The 17516-nt window shown below is 40.8% G+C and overlaps 1 protein-coding gene across 3 annotated transcripts in view; it reads left to right on the top strand.

Annotated features, from left to right (window-relative positions):
- NQO1 (NAD(P)H quinone dehydrogenase 1) overlaps positions 1–15572 on the top strand; it is a 39425-nt gene extending 23853 nt beyond the window's left edge. Inside the window, exons 2-6 of one of the 3 annotated variants that reach the window (XM_077451913.1) lie at positions 5341–5505; positions 6675–6805; positions 6912–7025; positions 13139–13240; positions 15197–15572. In XM_077451913.1, coding sequence (XP_077308039.1) covers positions 5341–5505; positions 6675–6805; positions 6912–7025; positions 13139–13240; positions 15197–15508 — 824 coding nt within the window. In that variant the 3' untranslated portion in view covers positions 15509–15572. Of the gene's footprint in view, positions 1–5324; positions 5506–6674; positions 6806–6911; positions 7026–13138; positions 13241–15196 lie in introns of those variants that run through there. The other 2 variants (XM_077451903.1, XM_077451924.1) reach the window with 2 other exon arrangements.
- The last annotated feature ends 1944 nt before the right edge of the window (positions 15573–17516 follow it).

Raw genomic sequence — 17516 nt, 5'->3', positions numbered from 1 at the left:
CAGCATCCTGGAGGAATTTTGGCCCACTCATCTTTGCAGAATTGTCCTAATTCAGTTACATTAGAGGGTTTTCGAGCATGAACGGCCTTTTTAAGGTCATACCACAACATCTCAATAGGATTCAGGTCAGGACTTTGGCTAGGCCACTCCAAAGTCTTCATTTTGTTTTTCTTCAGCCATTCGGTGGTGGACTTGCTGGTGTGTTTAGGATCATTGTCCTGCTGCAGAACCCAAGTTCATTTCAGCTTGAGTACACGAACAGATGGTCGGACATTCTCCTTCAGGATCTCTTGGTAGACAGCAGAATTCATAGTTCCTTTTATCACGGCAAGTCTTCCAGGTCCTGAAGCAGCAAAACAGCCCCAGACCATCACACTACCACCACCATATTTTACTGTTGGTATAATGTTCTTTTTATGAAATGCAGTGTTCCTTCTACGCCAGATATACTTGGACACACACCTTCCAAAGAGTTCCACTTTTGTCTCATCGGTCCACAGAATGTTGTCCCAAAAGTCTTGGGGATCATCAAGATGTGTTGTGGAGAAATTGAGACGAGCTTTGATGTTCTTTTTGCTCAGCAGTGGTTTTCTCCTTGGAACTCTGCCATGCAGGCCATTTTTGCCCAGTCTTTTCCTGATGGTGGAGGCATGAACGCTGACCTTAACTGAGGCAAGTGAGGCCTGCAGTTCCTTGGACGTTGTTGTGGGGTCTTTTGTGACCTCTTGGATGAGTCGTCGCTGCGCTCTTGGGGTAATTTTGGGCGGCCGGCCACTCCTGGGAAGGTTCACCACTGTTCCATGTCTTCGCCATTTGTGGATAATGGCTCTCACTGTGGTTCGCTGGATTCCCAAAGCTTTGGAAATGGCTTTATAACCCTTTCCAGACTGATAGATCTCAATTACTTTCTTTCTCAATTGTTCCTGAATTTCTTTGGGTCTCGGCATGATGTGTAGCTTTTAAGGATCTTCTGGTGGACCTTACTGTGTCAAGCAGCTCCTATTTAAGTGATGTCTTGATTGTGAACAGGTGTGGCAATAATCAGGCCTGGGTGTGGCTAGAGAAATTGAACTCAGGTGTGGACAACCACAGTTATAGTATATTTTAACAAGGGGGGCAATCACTTTTTCACACAGGGCCATGATGGTTTGGATTTTTTTTCACCTTTAATAATAAACACCTTCATTTACAAATTGCATTTTGTGTTTACTTGTGTTGTCCTTGACTATTGTTTAAATTGGTTTGATGTTCCGAAACACTTAAGTGTGACAAACATGCAAAGGAACAGGAAATGAGGAAGGGGGCAAACACTTTTTCACACCACTGTAGATATGAGAGAGATAAAAAAAATATATATATAGATATGAGAGAGAGAGAAAAAATAAATAAATATATATATAGATAGATAGATAGATAGATATGAGAGATAAAAAAAAATATAGAGATATATATATATATATATATATATATATATATATATAGATGAGAGGGATAAAAAAAATATATAGAGATATATATATATAGATGAGAGAGATAAAAAAAAATATAGAGATATATATATATATATATAGATGAGAGAGATAAAAAAAAAAAAAAAAAATATATATATATATATATATATATATATATATATATATATATATATATATAATATAGATGAGAGAGATAAAAAAAATATAGAGATATATATATATATAGATGAGAGAGATATAAAAAAAAATATATATATATATATATATATATATATATATAGATGAGAGAGATAAAAAAAATATAGAGATATATATATATAGATGAGAGAGATATAAAAAAATATAGAGATAAAAAAAAAATGATGTATATTATACAATATACATACACGAGACACACACACAAATATCTCACAAAAGTGAGTACACCCCTCACATTTCTGTAAATCTTTTCATGTGACAACACTGAAGAAATGACACTTGTCTACAATGTAAAGTAGTGAGTGTACAGCTTGTATAACAGTGTCAATTTGCCGTCCCCCCAAAATAACTCAACACACAGCCATTAATGTCTAAACCGCTGGCGACAAAAGTCAGTACACCCCTAAGTGAAAATGTCCAACTTGGGCCCAAAGTGTCAATATTTTGTGTGGCCACCATTATTCTCCAGCACTGCCCTAACCCTCTTGGGCATTTTTAAAAACGGTAATACACTATCCAGTTTCCTCTGTTTTCCATATGAATATTGCTACAAGCAACCATCCAAGGATCTGAATGCTGACCATAAACCCAGAGGTGGTTTAAAAGCGTATTTTGATCAAGCTTAGGTGCAAGGTCACACGTTCCAAGGTGAGCGCCTACACCAAAGGGGAGCACAAGAGTGAACAGGAGCACTTTATTGTTTTAAGAAGCAGGAAATGAATGTGCAAACCACAGGGGAGGAAACAAATAAATAAAACCTAACAAAGTAGCTGCCGACATAAAAAGTGTTCTCATACTGAATAAAGATAGTAATAGAAAGGTAATGTGGCGCTTACTAAAAACGAAAGAATTAACAATATAAATGTAGAACAGGGAAAGAGGTAACCAACCTCACGGGACTTTTGATATTGCATAGTATGGGGAGAACCCAATAGGGATCAAACACAATAGACCCAAGATAAAGAGAAAAATCTCAACAATTTATTACAAAAAAATACAAAAAATTCACAACTTTTTCTAAAAACACCATGTGTAAAGATCCATCCAATACACAAAGATTTTGAAGAATCTCTTGTGAAATCAAAAAGTATAATTAGATACGATGCTCGACATGTTTCACTCACAAATGAGTTTCATCAGGAGCTTTGTATACATATAACAAATATGGTGCTGAAAAACATATAAAATACATTAGTTACATAATATATATAAAGCATTACAATGTTCCAAAAGGAAGCATACATAAATATAAATAGAACAAAAAAATATTGTACATGATTTATATAGCGGCAACAGTTTACGCAGCGCTTTACAATGTGTAGGGGGAGGACAAACGAATTTGCAAACCAATGCTGTACAATTAATGAATAACCGCCCCTCCAAGCAATAACGTCCACAAAGATATAACTAGCCGCTCCCAGAAAAAATCCAATTCAACATTGTATCCAGCAATAGAATAATATATGAGTAAGAAATCACAAATACGGCATCAAGAGCATATAAGAAAAGTGCAAAGAATAAATGTCCACGTGCAGAAAAAATATTCTACTTCAAAATTAACGTATCAAAAAAAAATATTTAAAAAAGCAAGTATATAAAATCACTTGCTACAAAATAAATACACTGAAATCCTGAAAAAATAAATAACTGAAATCCTGAGAAATAAGAACAACTAAATAAAAATGCAAGTGCCAATACGCAATCTGTGCAAAATAGCAATAATAAAAATGTAAATAAAGATCCTAGTGCAGAATAAGCATATCAACAAAAAATTTCAAAAAAGCAAATATATAAAATCACTTGCTACAAAATAAATACACGTAAATCCTGAAAAAAATAAATCACGTAAATCCTGAGAAATAAAATAAAAAATCCAGTGCAAATACGCAATCTGTGAAAAATAGCAATAATAAAAATGTAAATAAAGATCCAAGTGCAAAATAAGAAATCTGTGCAAAGTAGCAATATTGAGAGCAATGCAATAATAACTAATAGTGCAAATGAACAGTCATGTGCAAGTGTAGCAAAAAAAAAAAAATTGTGCCAAAGATGTGCAAAGAGGCAATAAAGTACCAAAAAAGGCAAAAATGCAGGAGCTAACAGTCCGTTATAGTGTCCGAGATATTCCAACTAAGTGCTCAGGAATTAAATATGATGATCATCGGATGCAAATTCATGAAAAGGAATCAAATAAATCCACAGATTTGTGAAAAATCCCCCCCAAAAAATCAAAAATTGTGGGGAAAAAAAGGGGTCAATTGTGAGAATATCTTTAAATGTCAAGTTCTATTGTTTTATTGTTTTATCATTTTTTGGTTTGAGTCAAAATATTAGTTCTTATCAACAAATGGATCTAGCTTTTTGCCAGTTATTTTATGAAATGGCTCAGTTACAGCAACCAAAGTGTACGAACTTACGAAACTGTACGAATAAAATTGCTTCTTTTTTTTCCATAAAAAGTAACCTAAATAGATGTTATTGGATCATAATTCCTCCCTCAAAAATGACACAAGTGTGGAAATGGTTTTATTTATTGTTCAAATACATTCTTAACAGCTTCCCGACCGGCGCACGACGATGTACGTTGGCAGAATGGCATGGACAGGCATATGGGCGTACAGGTACGTCCCTTTTAAGAATGCCGCCGTGCCATCGTGTGCGTGCGCCGGTGGTGGATACCCGCGATCGTCTCACAGGGAGGCTGAACGGGGAGATCCCCCTGTAAACAGAATCTCCCCATTCTGCCTAGCAACAAGTGACACCGATATCTGCTCCCTGTGATTGGAGCAGAGATAAGTGTTCACTAAGACACAGCCACCCCCCCCCCCCCCACACAGTTAGTAACACGCCCCTAGGAAACACTTAACCCCTTCACTGCCAGTTTCATTTACACAGGAGTCAGTGCATTTGTATAGCACTGATTGCTGTATAAATGACAGTGGTCCCAAAAAATGTGTCAAAAGTGTCCGCCGTAATGTAACAGTCACAATAAAAATTGCTGATTGCTGCCATTACTAGTTAAAAAAAAAAAAAAATACAATTATTAAAATAACTATCCCCTATTTTGTAAACGCTATAAATTTTGCGCAAACCAATCAATAATTGCTTATTGCAATATTTTTTTTTTTTTACCAAAAATATGTCGAAGAATACATATCGGCCTAAACTGAGGAAAAAATATATGTTTTTAATAAATTTTTGGGGGATATTTATTATAGCAAAAAGTAAAAAATGTTTTTTTTTTTTTTTTTTTTTCCAAAATTGACGCTCCTTTTTTTGTTTATAGCGCAAAAAATAAAAACCGCAGAGGTGATCAAATACCACCAAAAGAAATCTCTATTTGTGGGGAAAAAAAAGGATGCCAATTTTGTTTGGAAGCCACGTCGCACGACCGCGCAATTGTCAGTTAAATCGACGCAGTGCCGAATCGCAAAAAGTGGTCCGGTCTTTGGCCTGCAAAATGGTCCTGGGCTGAAAGTGGTTAAAGGGAAAAATATAATTATTTTTACATTGATGATGGTAATATTATTGTCCTCAAAGGGTCATCTCTAATTATCATTTGGATTTTCACATGGCAGCTCGCAAGACTGTTTTTGTTGTAATATATATATGACCTGCAGTCCCATGAACTGAATTTCTCAGCAGTCTGTTCCCATGTTTTTGGTTCCAGGTAAGAAAGCTCTGGTGGTGCTGGCTCACCAGGAACGGACCTCGTTTAATTACGCCATGATGGAGGCGGCTGTGGAAGCCTTGAAGAAGAAAGGCTGGGTCGTCACGGTGTCTGACCTCTACGCCATGAAGTTCAACCCTCTTGTGTCACGGGATGACATCACAGGTGCATTACATTATGAACCTTCCATTTTTCAGCAGATCCAAATAGGAACTGAGGCCATGTTTCAGATATCATAAGCATGGGTGTTCAACCAGTGGACCTCCAGCTGTTCCAAAACTACAAGTTCCATCGTGCCTTTGCCTTTGGGGGTCATGTTTGTAAATGTCAGTGGCTTGCAATGCCTCATGGGACTTATAGTTCTGCAACAGCTGGAGGGCCACAGGTTGAGCACCCATGTCATACAGGGTGCTTTCCAACCAAATACTTACAGGCAGGGCTGTGTGTAGACACCATGAGGCCCTTGATGCCTCTTTATACATGCTCCACCTGTTTTTGTCCTTTTTGATTGTTTTAGTAAAGACTAGGAAACACTATTGTAGGTAGAATGGAATCTGAGTTTGTTTCCTGAACTGTAAAGAGTCTTTTGATGCCTCTCAACATTCTCTGCACCCCCTTCCTGCCATAGTTTGTAGCAGATTTATTGACAAACAATAGTATCACTTACATAGAGGATAACTGTGATGGGTTGACTGTGCAGGGAGGCAAAATATTAGCATGGCTAGATGGGAGATATAGAAGCCAAGGACATACCAAGTCAGTGTGTTATCGGTGGCATCTACAGGTGCTCCTGCAGCGCGTCCACACAGGTAAACTCAGTCCAAGGTACGAGGGAGAATGGGCAGCAACATGTTTTGTGTGCTTCAGTCCCTTTATCAAGGGGCTTGATAAAGAGGGCAGAGCCCTCGAAACACGTTGCCTGGTCCTGTGCTTGCTCCAGCCAAATGTGTTTTATAAGTGTGGTATGTTGTCTATTGGGCATCCAGTAGATAAAAATATACCAACATTCCCAAAGAAGTTGGTTTTCTCTCTGATTTACACATTTATTAAACCTTTTTTTCGTCACAGATGTATTTAGCATCAACATATAACACCTCACCATGCCATAGGAGCCGACAATCTAATTTCCCTACCACCACCAAGGGGGAAGCTGCACAAACCTTATGCAGATTTATGACCCTGGGCAGTTAATGACCCCAAGGCCAAAGTGCTCACCAATCTTGCGCCATACTGCTGCATCCCATATGTGACCTTCATAGTGAAGGACTCTGCAAGGAAATTCCTTAGGCAGACTATACATATTTATTTATCGCATTCTTTTTTTTTTCGTACAGGAAGTCCACGTGATCCAGAGAACTTCAAATACCCGGCTGAGTCCTCGCACGCCTACAAAGAAGGCCGTCTGAGTAAAGACATTGTAGAGGAACAGAAGAAGCTGGCAGATGCCGATTTGGTGATATTTCAGGTGCATGATTATTTTTGGTTGGGCAAAAAGGCCACAAAGTTTTTATGACCAAAATTGGGCACGGAGATGGATGACCTCCTTTTTTTTGTTGGTTTTGTTTCAACAGTTCCCGATGTATTGGTTTGGACTTCCAGCTGTCCTGAAGGGCTGGTTTGATCGTGTGTTAACTGGGGGATTTGCATACAGCCAATCAGAAATGTACTATAATGGACCATTCAAGGTGAGCTTGGAAATGACTACCTTATCTATTTAGTAGCTGTCAACATTACCTACCGTATACACAGCTTCGAAAGCTTGGGCTCAAACTTCATCATCATTGCGTGCAGCCCTAGTTATCTGTAGCCCTTCTCCCATGGGCCATGCAATTGGCCACGCATGCTCGCCATTCCTGGGGGTACTTCACTTTCGTGGGTGACCAGAGTGGCACGGGAGTGGCTGCAGGTGCACTTGCCTTTTAAAATAAGAGGGCCTTCAGAAGGCACATGCTATTTCTTGAAGCACTGGACCTTATGCCCACCTTTTAGTGCCTTATTCTGGCATCTCATTTGTGTGACATTCAGGTGACCTTACCTGTACAGGGATACTTTGTTTAGTCCCTTGCAGTCAGAACCCTTTTAAAGGACCTAATAAGCCTAGGGCCTCATAGGGGCCTAGTGTTTGGTAAATATCAGTAACCAGTTCAAACCCTCGCTGAAGAAGTCTACACCCCATGGATCATTGAAAATCCCCCTCCTTCCCCTTTAGGGGCTTGTGGGGTATTAACAGAAAACTTTCCTAATAATAGCCACTTTCACTTGCGGGAAAGTCTGGGAGTTTCTTCCTGTGACAAGTCAATTGGTCTGGTCACTACGCTGGACAACATTAAGAGTGTAGTACTTGACTGTGTTGTCTTTCTTAGGACAATGAAACTTGAAATTTGTTTTATCTCAGCTGGTGGTCTCCACCTCAAAGGGAGAGGTTTTCGCACTTGGGTGCTCCTCATCTCTTGCGTGGTACAAAGGACTCATTGCTGGAGGGCTCTCTACTCCCCTGGAATGTCAGCAGAATGTACATGCTTATATCCCGCTACAGGTACCCCCTTGGTGCGTATAAATTACATCCAGAGGCCTTTGTGGGACCCGATCATCTGGAGATAAGCCTTCCTTCCATGGCAGATCCACAACCTCTTGTGGAATTTCTTTAAGTTCCTTCCTCAGTTCTGTCCTCAATCAGGTGAATGTTCTTAGCCCTTGTACACACGGTCGGACATTCCGACAACAAAATCTGTCGGATTTTGTCCGAAACTGGTGTTGCATACACGCGGTCGGACAAAGTTGTCGGAAAATCCAATTGTTCGGAACGTGATGACGTTATTTCGTTACGACGGGACTACGTCAGGCTAGTAACCAATAGCTTTGGTCTAGGAATTTGATCTGAGCATTCGTGGCACTTTGTCCGATCTGAATTCTCTACAAACGATCGGACAAAGTCTGATTGGATCATGTTGTCAAATTTTTTTATAGCCCAGCTCTAAAACTTTGTCGGTCGGATATTCAGACGGAAACGGTTCGATGGAGCCCACACACGGTCGGATCGGACATTTTCTGTCAGAATTTCCGACCGTGTGTACAAGGGTTTAGTGGTGTGACTAGGGTTCCCACCCCTCGGTCCATGGCTGTGGATGCTTCGGTGCTCCAGGGCAGGTTATAAGATTCTTAGAAGCATGCTCTGGATCAAGGTTGGGCAGGTCTTAGCCCTTGTACACACGGTCGGAGAATCTGTCGGAATGAGTCTTATCGGACCGTGTCGTCAGATAATCCGACTGTGTGTGGTATGCATCGGACTGATTCCGTCCGAATCTCCATCCGACCCAATTTTCCAACATGTTGGAAATATTTCCCGACCAACTGGGCCGGACGGACCTAATCCGATCATGTGTAGAGAATTTTCATCGGACCAAGTGCCACGCATGGTCAGATCAAATTCCTACATCAAAGCTATTGGCTACTAGCCTGAATCTAGTCTCATTGTAACGAAATTACGTCATCACGTTCTGAAAGATCGGATTTTTCGCCAACTTGGCCCGACCGTGTGTATGCAACAGTTTCGGACACAATCCGTCGGACTAAATCCGACGGGCAAAATCCGACGGATTTGGTTGGCAAAATCTCCGACCGTGTGTACAAGGGCTTAGAGAGTTAAACTCCACAGACACCTCTGGGTGTTGGTTCCTTGCTCATCCTCTTGTTCTTATAATATTCATGTACACCAGTCTTGGGTTGCAGTACACCATCTCTCCTGCCTACCTGTGTAGGGTATCTTTAGCAAACCCCACCCCCTTTCTTCAGTCAGGCTGACTTTATAGTTGATACCCTTTGGGTTTTCAGTCTCAGGGGTCACATTGCTATCTTTATGGACTATTACACTGTTTGGATTTTCATATTCTTTGGTTATCTTCTTGTGAAACTGGTTGTCTTGCCGGGTAACCCCATTCTTATGATTGAACCGCATTTCTCTGAATCCTAGGGGTTGAGGGTAGAAGGCCTTGGCCTTCAAATATGGGCCGACTGTTCTTCTCTAGTGGACCTGCTTTTGTTCAAGGTTCCCTCTGGGGATCTGTTTTTCCAGTGTCCTTTATTCTTTATCACTTCTCTTCCTTATCAGGTAGTTATGTTGTTGTACCTGTTTTAGTGGGTTTCACAACCCCTTGCTGGTACAGTCTCAATGTTCCTTCAAGTGGAGTGATTCTTATTGCCTGAAGGTCTCTTCTGTCCTGTCGTGGAGGGAGCATCAGGTTGATCCCCTGTGGCTTTACCCCATGGTCGCTGGCAGATTTTCTTGTCTTCCAGAGGACTATGCGTTATCTAGCTCAGATTCAGGGCTTGGTTCTTCAGACATTCTGTATACTACTATATAACCCCCCCACCCACCCCACCAGTGCATTTCATATCTGATGCTTGGATCACAAATTAAAGTTCGTTTGGGGCTTATTTATCAATGTGACTTAAACAGGAAATATTTCCTGTGATCCCCGTTGACAGTCCGAGTGGAAATTGTTCACGTCATCAAGCCGGCAACATGAGCACCTGTAGAGTGACCCTCCCCCATTCTGCAGGGAAGTAGTAAGAGTAACCCAATCCATGACATGACAATGGATAGAGATGTGCCCAAAGGAAAAATTGGTTTAGTTTAAAGGTATTAATTTCATTTTGTCATATTCGTTATGTTACAATGATTAATTTTCGGCATTCGTTTCGTATATTTGTTATTTTCTAATCAAATTTGAAAATTTTATTTGAAATATAAAACAAAATTGCAACAAATACAGTAAGGTATAAAAGTGAAATAAGATGATAATTCCTACTTTGTCTACTTTATAGAATAGAACATAAAAAAAAGGGGGAAAATAGAAAATAAAGAAATAGAATAGAACAGAATATCCTATTTTTTTCCTATTGTTTTATTCCGTTCTATTTAAAAGCCTAAGTAGGAATTATCATCTTATTTCACTTTAATATCTTACTGTATTTATTGCAATTTGTTTTTTATATTTCAAATTCGATTAGAAAATAATATACAATACGAATTCCCGAAAATTAATCATCCTAACATAACGATTATGACAAAACGAAATCATTAACTTTGATTCATTTTCGGAAAATTAGCTTTTGTATATTTTGTTATATTTTTAATCAAATTTAAAAATGAATTTGAAATATAAAACAAATTGCAGTAAATACAGTGAGGTATAAAAGTGAAATAAGATGATGATTCCTACTTGGGCTGCTGAATAGAATGGAATAAAAAAAAAAAAAAATAGAAAAGAATAGAATAAAATATTCTGTTTTTATTCTATTCCCTTTCTTTATTTTCTATTCTTTTCCCCTTTTTTGTCCGTTCCATTCTATTCAGCAGCCCAAGTAGGAATCATCATCTTATTTCACCTTTTATATTTTACTGTATTGATTGCAATTTGTTTTATATTTGAAATTCAAATTCGATTAGAAAATGAACAAATATACAAAACAAATTCTGAAAATTAATCATTCTAACATAAAGTTAATAATTTCGTTCTCTCGTATTCGTTATGTAATACAAAACGAATTCCAAAAATCTATCATTCTAACATAACGAATATGGAGAGAATGAAATTATTAACTTAGAATGATCCATTTTCAGAATTTGTTTTGTATATTTGTTTTCTAATTGAATTTGAAAATGAATTTTTGAAATATAAAACAAATTGCAGTAAATACAGTAACTTATAAAAGTGAAATAAGATGACGATTCCTACTTGGGCTGCTGAATAGAATAAAAATAAAAATTTGAAAAGAATAGAATAAAACGGAATAAATTCTGTTTTTATTCTATTTCTTTATTTTCTATTCTTTTACCTTTTTTTTTTTTTTTTTTTTTCTTTTTTTTTTGTTCTATTCTATAAAGCAGACTAAGTAGGTATCATCATCTTATTTCACTTTTACCTTCCTGTGTGTATTGCAATACGTTTTCATGTTCGAATTGAAATTTCTTTTTTCAATAACTCATTTCGTTATAATTTTATTTTGGTTTTGTTGAAATTTGTTACTATCCTAGTTCGGAAATATCCGAATCTCAGAGAAGAGAAAATGTCAGAATTTCGATTTGTAACTAATGATGTATTTGGGGCTTTTCGCTCCGTCTTAAAGGGTAACTCCACTTTCGTGGGGAAAAAAATAATAATACAGCGCATACAATTGCGAAACTAATCTTATTGTAATTGAATGTTATTAAAAATGACCTTTTCAATCTGCAGCCTCTGTAATGTTCTATAAATGCAATACAATGTGGCTACCAGAAGTTGTTCTGTACATAGGATGTGCACTAATCACTCCCCAGAAACATCATTTCCTGCTTGTGTGATTGGCTCACCAATTTTCCCAGAAGTCTGCACTAAGATACAAGTCAGATTTCAGGCATCCCCTGCAACAAAATATTTCATTTTTGGTGAAGGAGTTCCAATAGGAACACGTCTAAAGGGATGCAGGCCCAGCAGCTTTCCTCTTTAGTGCCCTACAGCTGCACACGACAGTTAATTATAAAATCACTCCCATTAGACCCAATGAGCACGGAGGCACAGAGGAACACACAGGGATTTCTTCAGAATAACACAAGGTAAGGATCTGCAACAAAGGTTGTTATAATCCCTGCATTGTACAGAGATCACCCAGGGGGAATGTGTTTAGTTTTTTTTTTTTTTTTAGTTTTTTCCCCTCAACAAAAGTGGAGTTACACTTTAAGGATTGGGTTGATTTACTCTGAGGGAGGGGGGTGTTATTTGTAGGGGACATCTCTGGCTGGACTTTATTTCCAGGAAGTGTCCATGAAGATAACCTTTTAGCTATGTCAGAAACCATGAAATCAGGCCGAGACAGAAGTACAGTTAAATCACACTTGTTTAATAATAAAAGTAAAAAGAACAAACATAGTCAAAACATAGCCAAACTGGAATGGATAGTCAGCCAAGCCAGAAGTCAGGGATCAATGTAGTGGAACAGCAAGCAGGATCTGGAGCCAGAAGGGATGTCAGCAAAGCAAGTCTTGAACAGGATGGCAGGAGATAGTCTCTGTGATGTTGTTCAAGGCGAAGACAGAGATCCTTTTGGGCTGGACGGCTTAAGTAGGCAGGACTGATGAGCAGGATATCATCAACAGGTGAGTCACTGTGGAGAGAGATGGGAGCTGCCATTTAGCTGACAGCTGAGCGGCCAGCTCAGAGATGGAAGGGCTGAGCCCATCCCTGACAGGCTAATTCCCCAAAGGCTTTGCTGTAGTTCCTCCCCTGCATTGGTGTATTTAGGGATCAGTAGTCTTTACAGAGTTAGTAAGGTTAAATAAAGACACCAGTCCATCCAGTGTGAGTGTGCGTGTCTACAATTGCCCCTATCCCTGTACATTGTGTCTCATTAAGATACTCCTCTATTATATATTATTTATTTAAGATGCCCGTATAGCGCCGTCAATTTACGCAGCGCTCCACACATACATCGCACACTCACATCGGTCCCTACCCTCAAGGAGCCCACAATCCAAAGGTCCCCAAACTCACATTCATATACTAGGGCCAATTTTGGACAGAAGTCTTTGGAGTGTGGGAGGAAACCGGAGTACCCGGAGGAAACCCACGCAGGCACAGGGAGAACATGCAAACTCCAGGCAGGTAGTGTCGTGGTTGGGATTCAAACCAGTGACCCTTTTTTCTGCTAGGCGTAAGTGCTAACCACTACACCACTGTGCTTTTTGTAAAAGGTTACATTTTAATAAATGCTTTTCCCTTTATTTAATATGCCGTCTGTAAATGTACTTTACTCTTTTCAGAATAAAAAAGCTATCCTTTCCTTCACCACCGGGGGGCTGGAGTCCATGTACTCTACAACTGGGGTCAATGGAGATATGAATGTTATCCTCTGGCCACTCCAGGTAACGGGTTTGTAGATCTGCGTGTACTTTTGTTTTTCTTGCTGTGGAAGGCAGAAATTGTTTAGGTTTTATTAGTGTGCGCCTTTTAACCACTTTATGTTTTCCATGAATTCCTGACCTATCATAAAACCTAATTATATTCAAGGATTTTTCAGTGGGCACACAATGCGGCACCACCAGTACTGAATGTATGTACCGGCAAGGGGCGCTTGGGCAGGCAGGAGGGTTGTTGTTGGGGGATCTACTGTTGCTGGTGTTAGGGAAACTTGTATTGCGGGAAAGGATCTACTAATGTTGGGGGGAGTCTACTGGTGCTGGGGAGAGGGTCTGCTGCTGCCGGTGGGGGTTTGTTGTTGCTGGGTTGAATCTATTATTCCTGGGGGGGGGGGTCTCTTTTGCTGCTGGAGAGAGGATCTGTTGTTGCTGAGGGGGTCTATTGGGAGTAGAGTAGGGGGCAGAGACAAGGGACAGTGTTCAAAGGTGTATTGGGGGGAAGGGACAATGGGTGATTTGGAAGGGTGGGGGGAGGTATTATCATTAAAGAGCTGTCCTTGCATTCAGGTCAGGTATTGTTGACTAAGCTGTGATGACATCAGTCTGCTGAGGACAGGAGATGGTATTTCCTTGGTCTCCTCTCCTCCCTAGTGACCATACTGGAGGACTGTAACTTTGTAGTCAGGCGCAAGGCGGCAGCAGGGGCTGATCTGTGTCAGACTTGTGAACACATCTAAGAACTTGCTGTCAGTCCAATAAATAGATGGTGAACCTGGATGATACCCAAACAAAGATGGTACCGTTTAAATCAGGGGTCCCTTTGCTTGCTTTTATCCTGCCCTTGGGGCTATATTCCCCTACTGTCAGTAACGATGGGGCATAATTCCTAAAACGGCCATCAACAGTTAGGCATTATTCTTCCCACTGCCACCAATGATGGGGCACTTAGTCCTCCCACTGCCACCAACGAAGGGGCACTTAGTCCTCCCACTGTCACCAAGGATGGGGCACTATTCCTCCCACTGACGCCAATGATGGGCACTATTTCTCCTACAGATGCCAATGATGGGGTACTATTCCTCTCACTGACACCAACAATGGGGCACTATTCCTCCTACTGATACCAATGACAGGGCACTATTCCTGCCAACGATGGGGCACTATTCCTCCCACTGACGCCAACGATGGGGTACTATTCCTCCCACTGACGCCAACGATGGGGCACTATTCCTCCTACTGATACCAACAACGGGGCACTATTCCTCCTACTGATACCAACAACGGGGCACTATTCCTCCTACTGATACCAACAACGGGGCACTATTCCTCCTACTGATACCAACAACGGGGCACTATTCCTCCTACTGATACCAACAACGGGGCACTATTCCTCCTACTGATACCAACAACGGGGCACTATGCCTCCCACTGACGCCAACGATGGGGCACAATTCTTCCCACTGACGCCAATGAATGGGGCACAATTCCTCCCACTAATAACAGGGCACTATTTCTCCTACAGATGCCAATGATGGGGCACTATTCCTCTCACTGACACCAACAACGGAGCACTATTCCTCCTACTGATACCAATGATGGGGCACAATTCCTCCACCTAACACCAAAGATGGGACTTTTTTTTTTACCCCCAATGGCCAAGGTCCAGCCCCCATCAAGTTTGAAGGACCGTAAGCCGGCCCTTTGTTTAGAAAGTTTGGAGACCCCTGATCCATATGATGAGAAAAGCAGATGACGGCACGGTCATATGTAATAAAGACCTGTAAGGGGGATGATCGGTCCGCTGTAAGGCATTCCAATGTTATTACCTTGTGCTTTTGTGATAATTTGGATTTCAATGTACAATGTTGCTATAAATCCAGGGCCTAGCCTTTGCCCTTATGCCATCTAGGCTGTGTGGTGTAGATGAACGGTCTGCTGACTCTTCCGCTGTGTCTCCCGCAGAGAGGAGTCCTGCACTTCTGTGGTTTCCAGGTACTTGAACCTCAGATCGGCTACAGCATCGGGCACATCCCTCCTGAGAAACGTTCCGTCATCCTGGACGCCTGGAAGGCTCGTCTGGCCAAGATCTGGGAGGAGAAGCCCATCAGCTTCGTGCCCAATGAGGAATTTGACTTGACCTTCCCCGGGGGGTTCGTGCTGAAGAAGGAGGTGATGGAGAAGCACAAGGAGCAGTATGGGCCCAGCGTGGGGCAGCACATGGGGAAACCGCTGCCGCCTGACAGTCAGGTGAAGTCCGGCTGCACAAGGCTCTGAGCTCTCTCTGTATAGTGATCATTGGTTTTTATTCCATGGGAAATAAACTAACCAGTGCTTTCTACTGACTGGACTGATGCTTCTGCACTTAGACAACAACATGCATTCCACCATATTCAATCAATGGATCAATCACCAGGGCAAATAAAAAATAATATAGTGTACACAATGGCAGCACAAGTCATATTGTAATTGAATATTATTAAAAATTCCCTTTCCTTTTCAATCTGCAGCCGCTGTAATTCTCTAATATGCAATATGACCACTTGGAGGCGCTCTGTACACAGAGGGTATACAGACATCCAACCAAACGCTCAGCCCCAGAAATGTAACCTCCTGCTCGTGTGATTGACTCACCGATTTTCCAAGTCGTCTGCACTAAGATACAAATCCAGTTTTTGGCATCTCCTGCGACAAAAATTTCATTTTTGGTGAGATCTTCCCAAAGGGGGAAAAAAAAAAAATAGAAATCCCATCTAAAAGGGGTGCAGACCCTGCTAGTTTCCTCAGAGCCTTGCAAGTGCAGCAGCTGATAATTTTAAAATCACTCCCATTCACTGTGCACACAGAGAAACAAACCGCTAATTTCTTCACAATAACAAAAGTTAGGAATCTGTAACAGTTTGTTACACTCTCTGCAATGTACAGAGATCACCCAGAGGGGGAGGGGTTTCTCTCAACACAAGTGGAGTTACTCTTTTAACTCTTCAACCGGCCAGCATTGGGACCCATTTGTACAGTTGGTGAACGGGCAGATTAAAGTGTGTTTGCTCAGCAAAAGTGGACTTACTCATTAACCACTTCCCTAATGGGCCATAGTAAAATGACGTCCTTGACTTTGTGAGGCGATATCTGAATGATGCCTGCAGCTAGAGGCATCATCCTGATATCATTATTTCCAGCCAGCGATTCTGTGCAGCATAAGAATGATCATAGTGCCAGTTCCGCTGATTGATCATTCTTATAGGCGACGGAAGGCGATATATTTTTTTTCTCTCTCTCTCTCTCCCCCATGGCCAATCCGATGCTTCTACGAGCTCTCCCGTGCCATCAGGGGCCCAGAGAAAGAATCGGCCAGCGCTGGATGACTACGATAGAGATTTCCGGTGACCAGATGGTCACCAGTCATCTCTATGACCGTCAGAGGCCTGGGCGCGACATTATGACGTCACACCCAGGTTCCCGGATGTAAACAAAGCCGCGATCGCGGTTGTCAGCATGAGATCGGTGAATTATTATTATTATTTTTTTTTCACCAATCTCATGCTTTCCAGCCTGGAGGAGAGATGTGGGGGTCTTGACACCGCATCTCTCCATAAAGAGGACCTGTCACAATAGATTCCTATTACAAGGGATGTTTACATTCCTTGTAATAGGAATAAAAGTAATCAAAAAAATAAACGTTTAAACCACACGTGAGGTATCGCCATGAGCGTTCGAGCGCGTGCAACAATTCTTGCACTAGACCTCCTCTAACTCTAAACTGGTAACCTTTAAAAATTTTCAAAGCGTTGCCTATGGAGATTTTTAAGTACCGAAGTTTGGCACCATTCCATGAGTGTGCGCAATTTTGAAGCGCGACATGTTGGGTATCTGTTTACTCGGCGTAACCTCATCTTTCACATTACACAAAATTGGGTTAACTTTACTGTTTTGTTGTTTTTTAATTCGTGAACCCGTTTATCTTCCCAAAAAAAAATTATTGCGCGAATACCGTGCGAGATAAAAAGTTGCAATGACCGCCATTTTATTCCCCAGGGTGTCTGCTAAAAAAAAAAAAAAAAAATGTTTGGGGGGGTTCTGAGTAATTTTTTTGCAAAAAAAATGATGATTTTTACATGCAGGAGAGAAATGCCAGAATAGGCCCGGTATTGACGTGGTTAAGGGCCAGTTCACACCACATGCAGTCCAGTGGAGTTTATTTATTTTTTTTTTTTTTCGCATAAAAAAAATGCATAGAAATTAGGTTATATGGCTTCCAATGGCAAAGTTCACACTAGTGCGATCA

The sequence above is a fragment of the Lithobates pipiens genome, unplaced genomic scaffold (assembly GCF_037356315.1).
Source record: "Lithobates pipiens isolate NorthernLeopardFrog02 unplaced genomic scaffold, aLitPip1_a1.2 Scaffold_10, whole genome shotgun sequence".
Lineage (NCBI taxonomy): Eukaryota > Metazoa > Chordata > Amphibia > Anura > Ranidae > Lithobates > Lithobates pipiens.
This window is presented reverse-complemented; position numbering and strand designations above follow the sequence as displayed.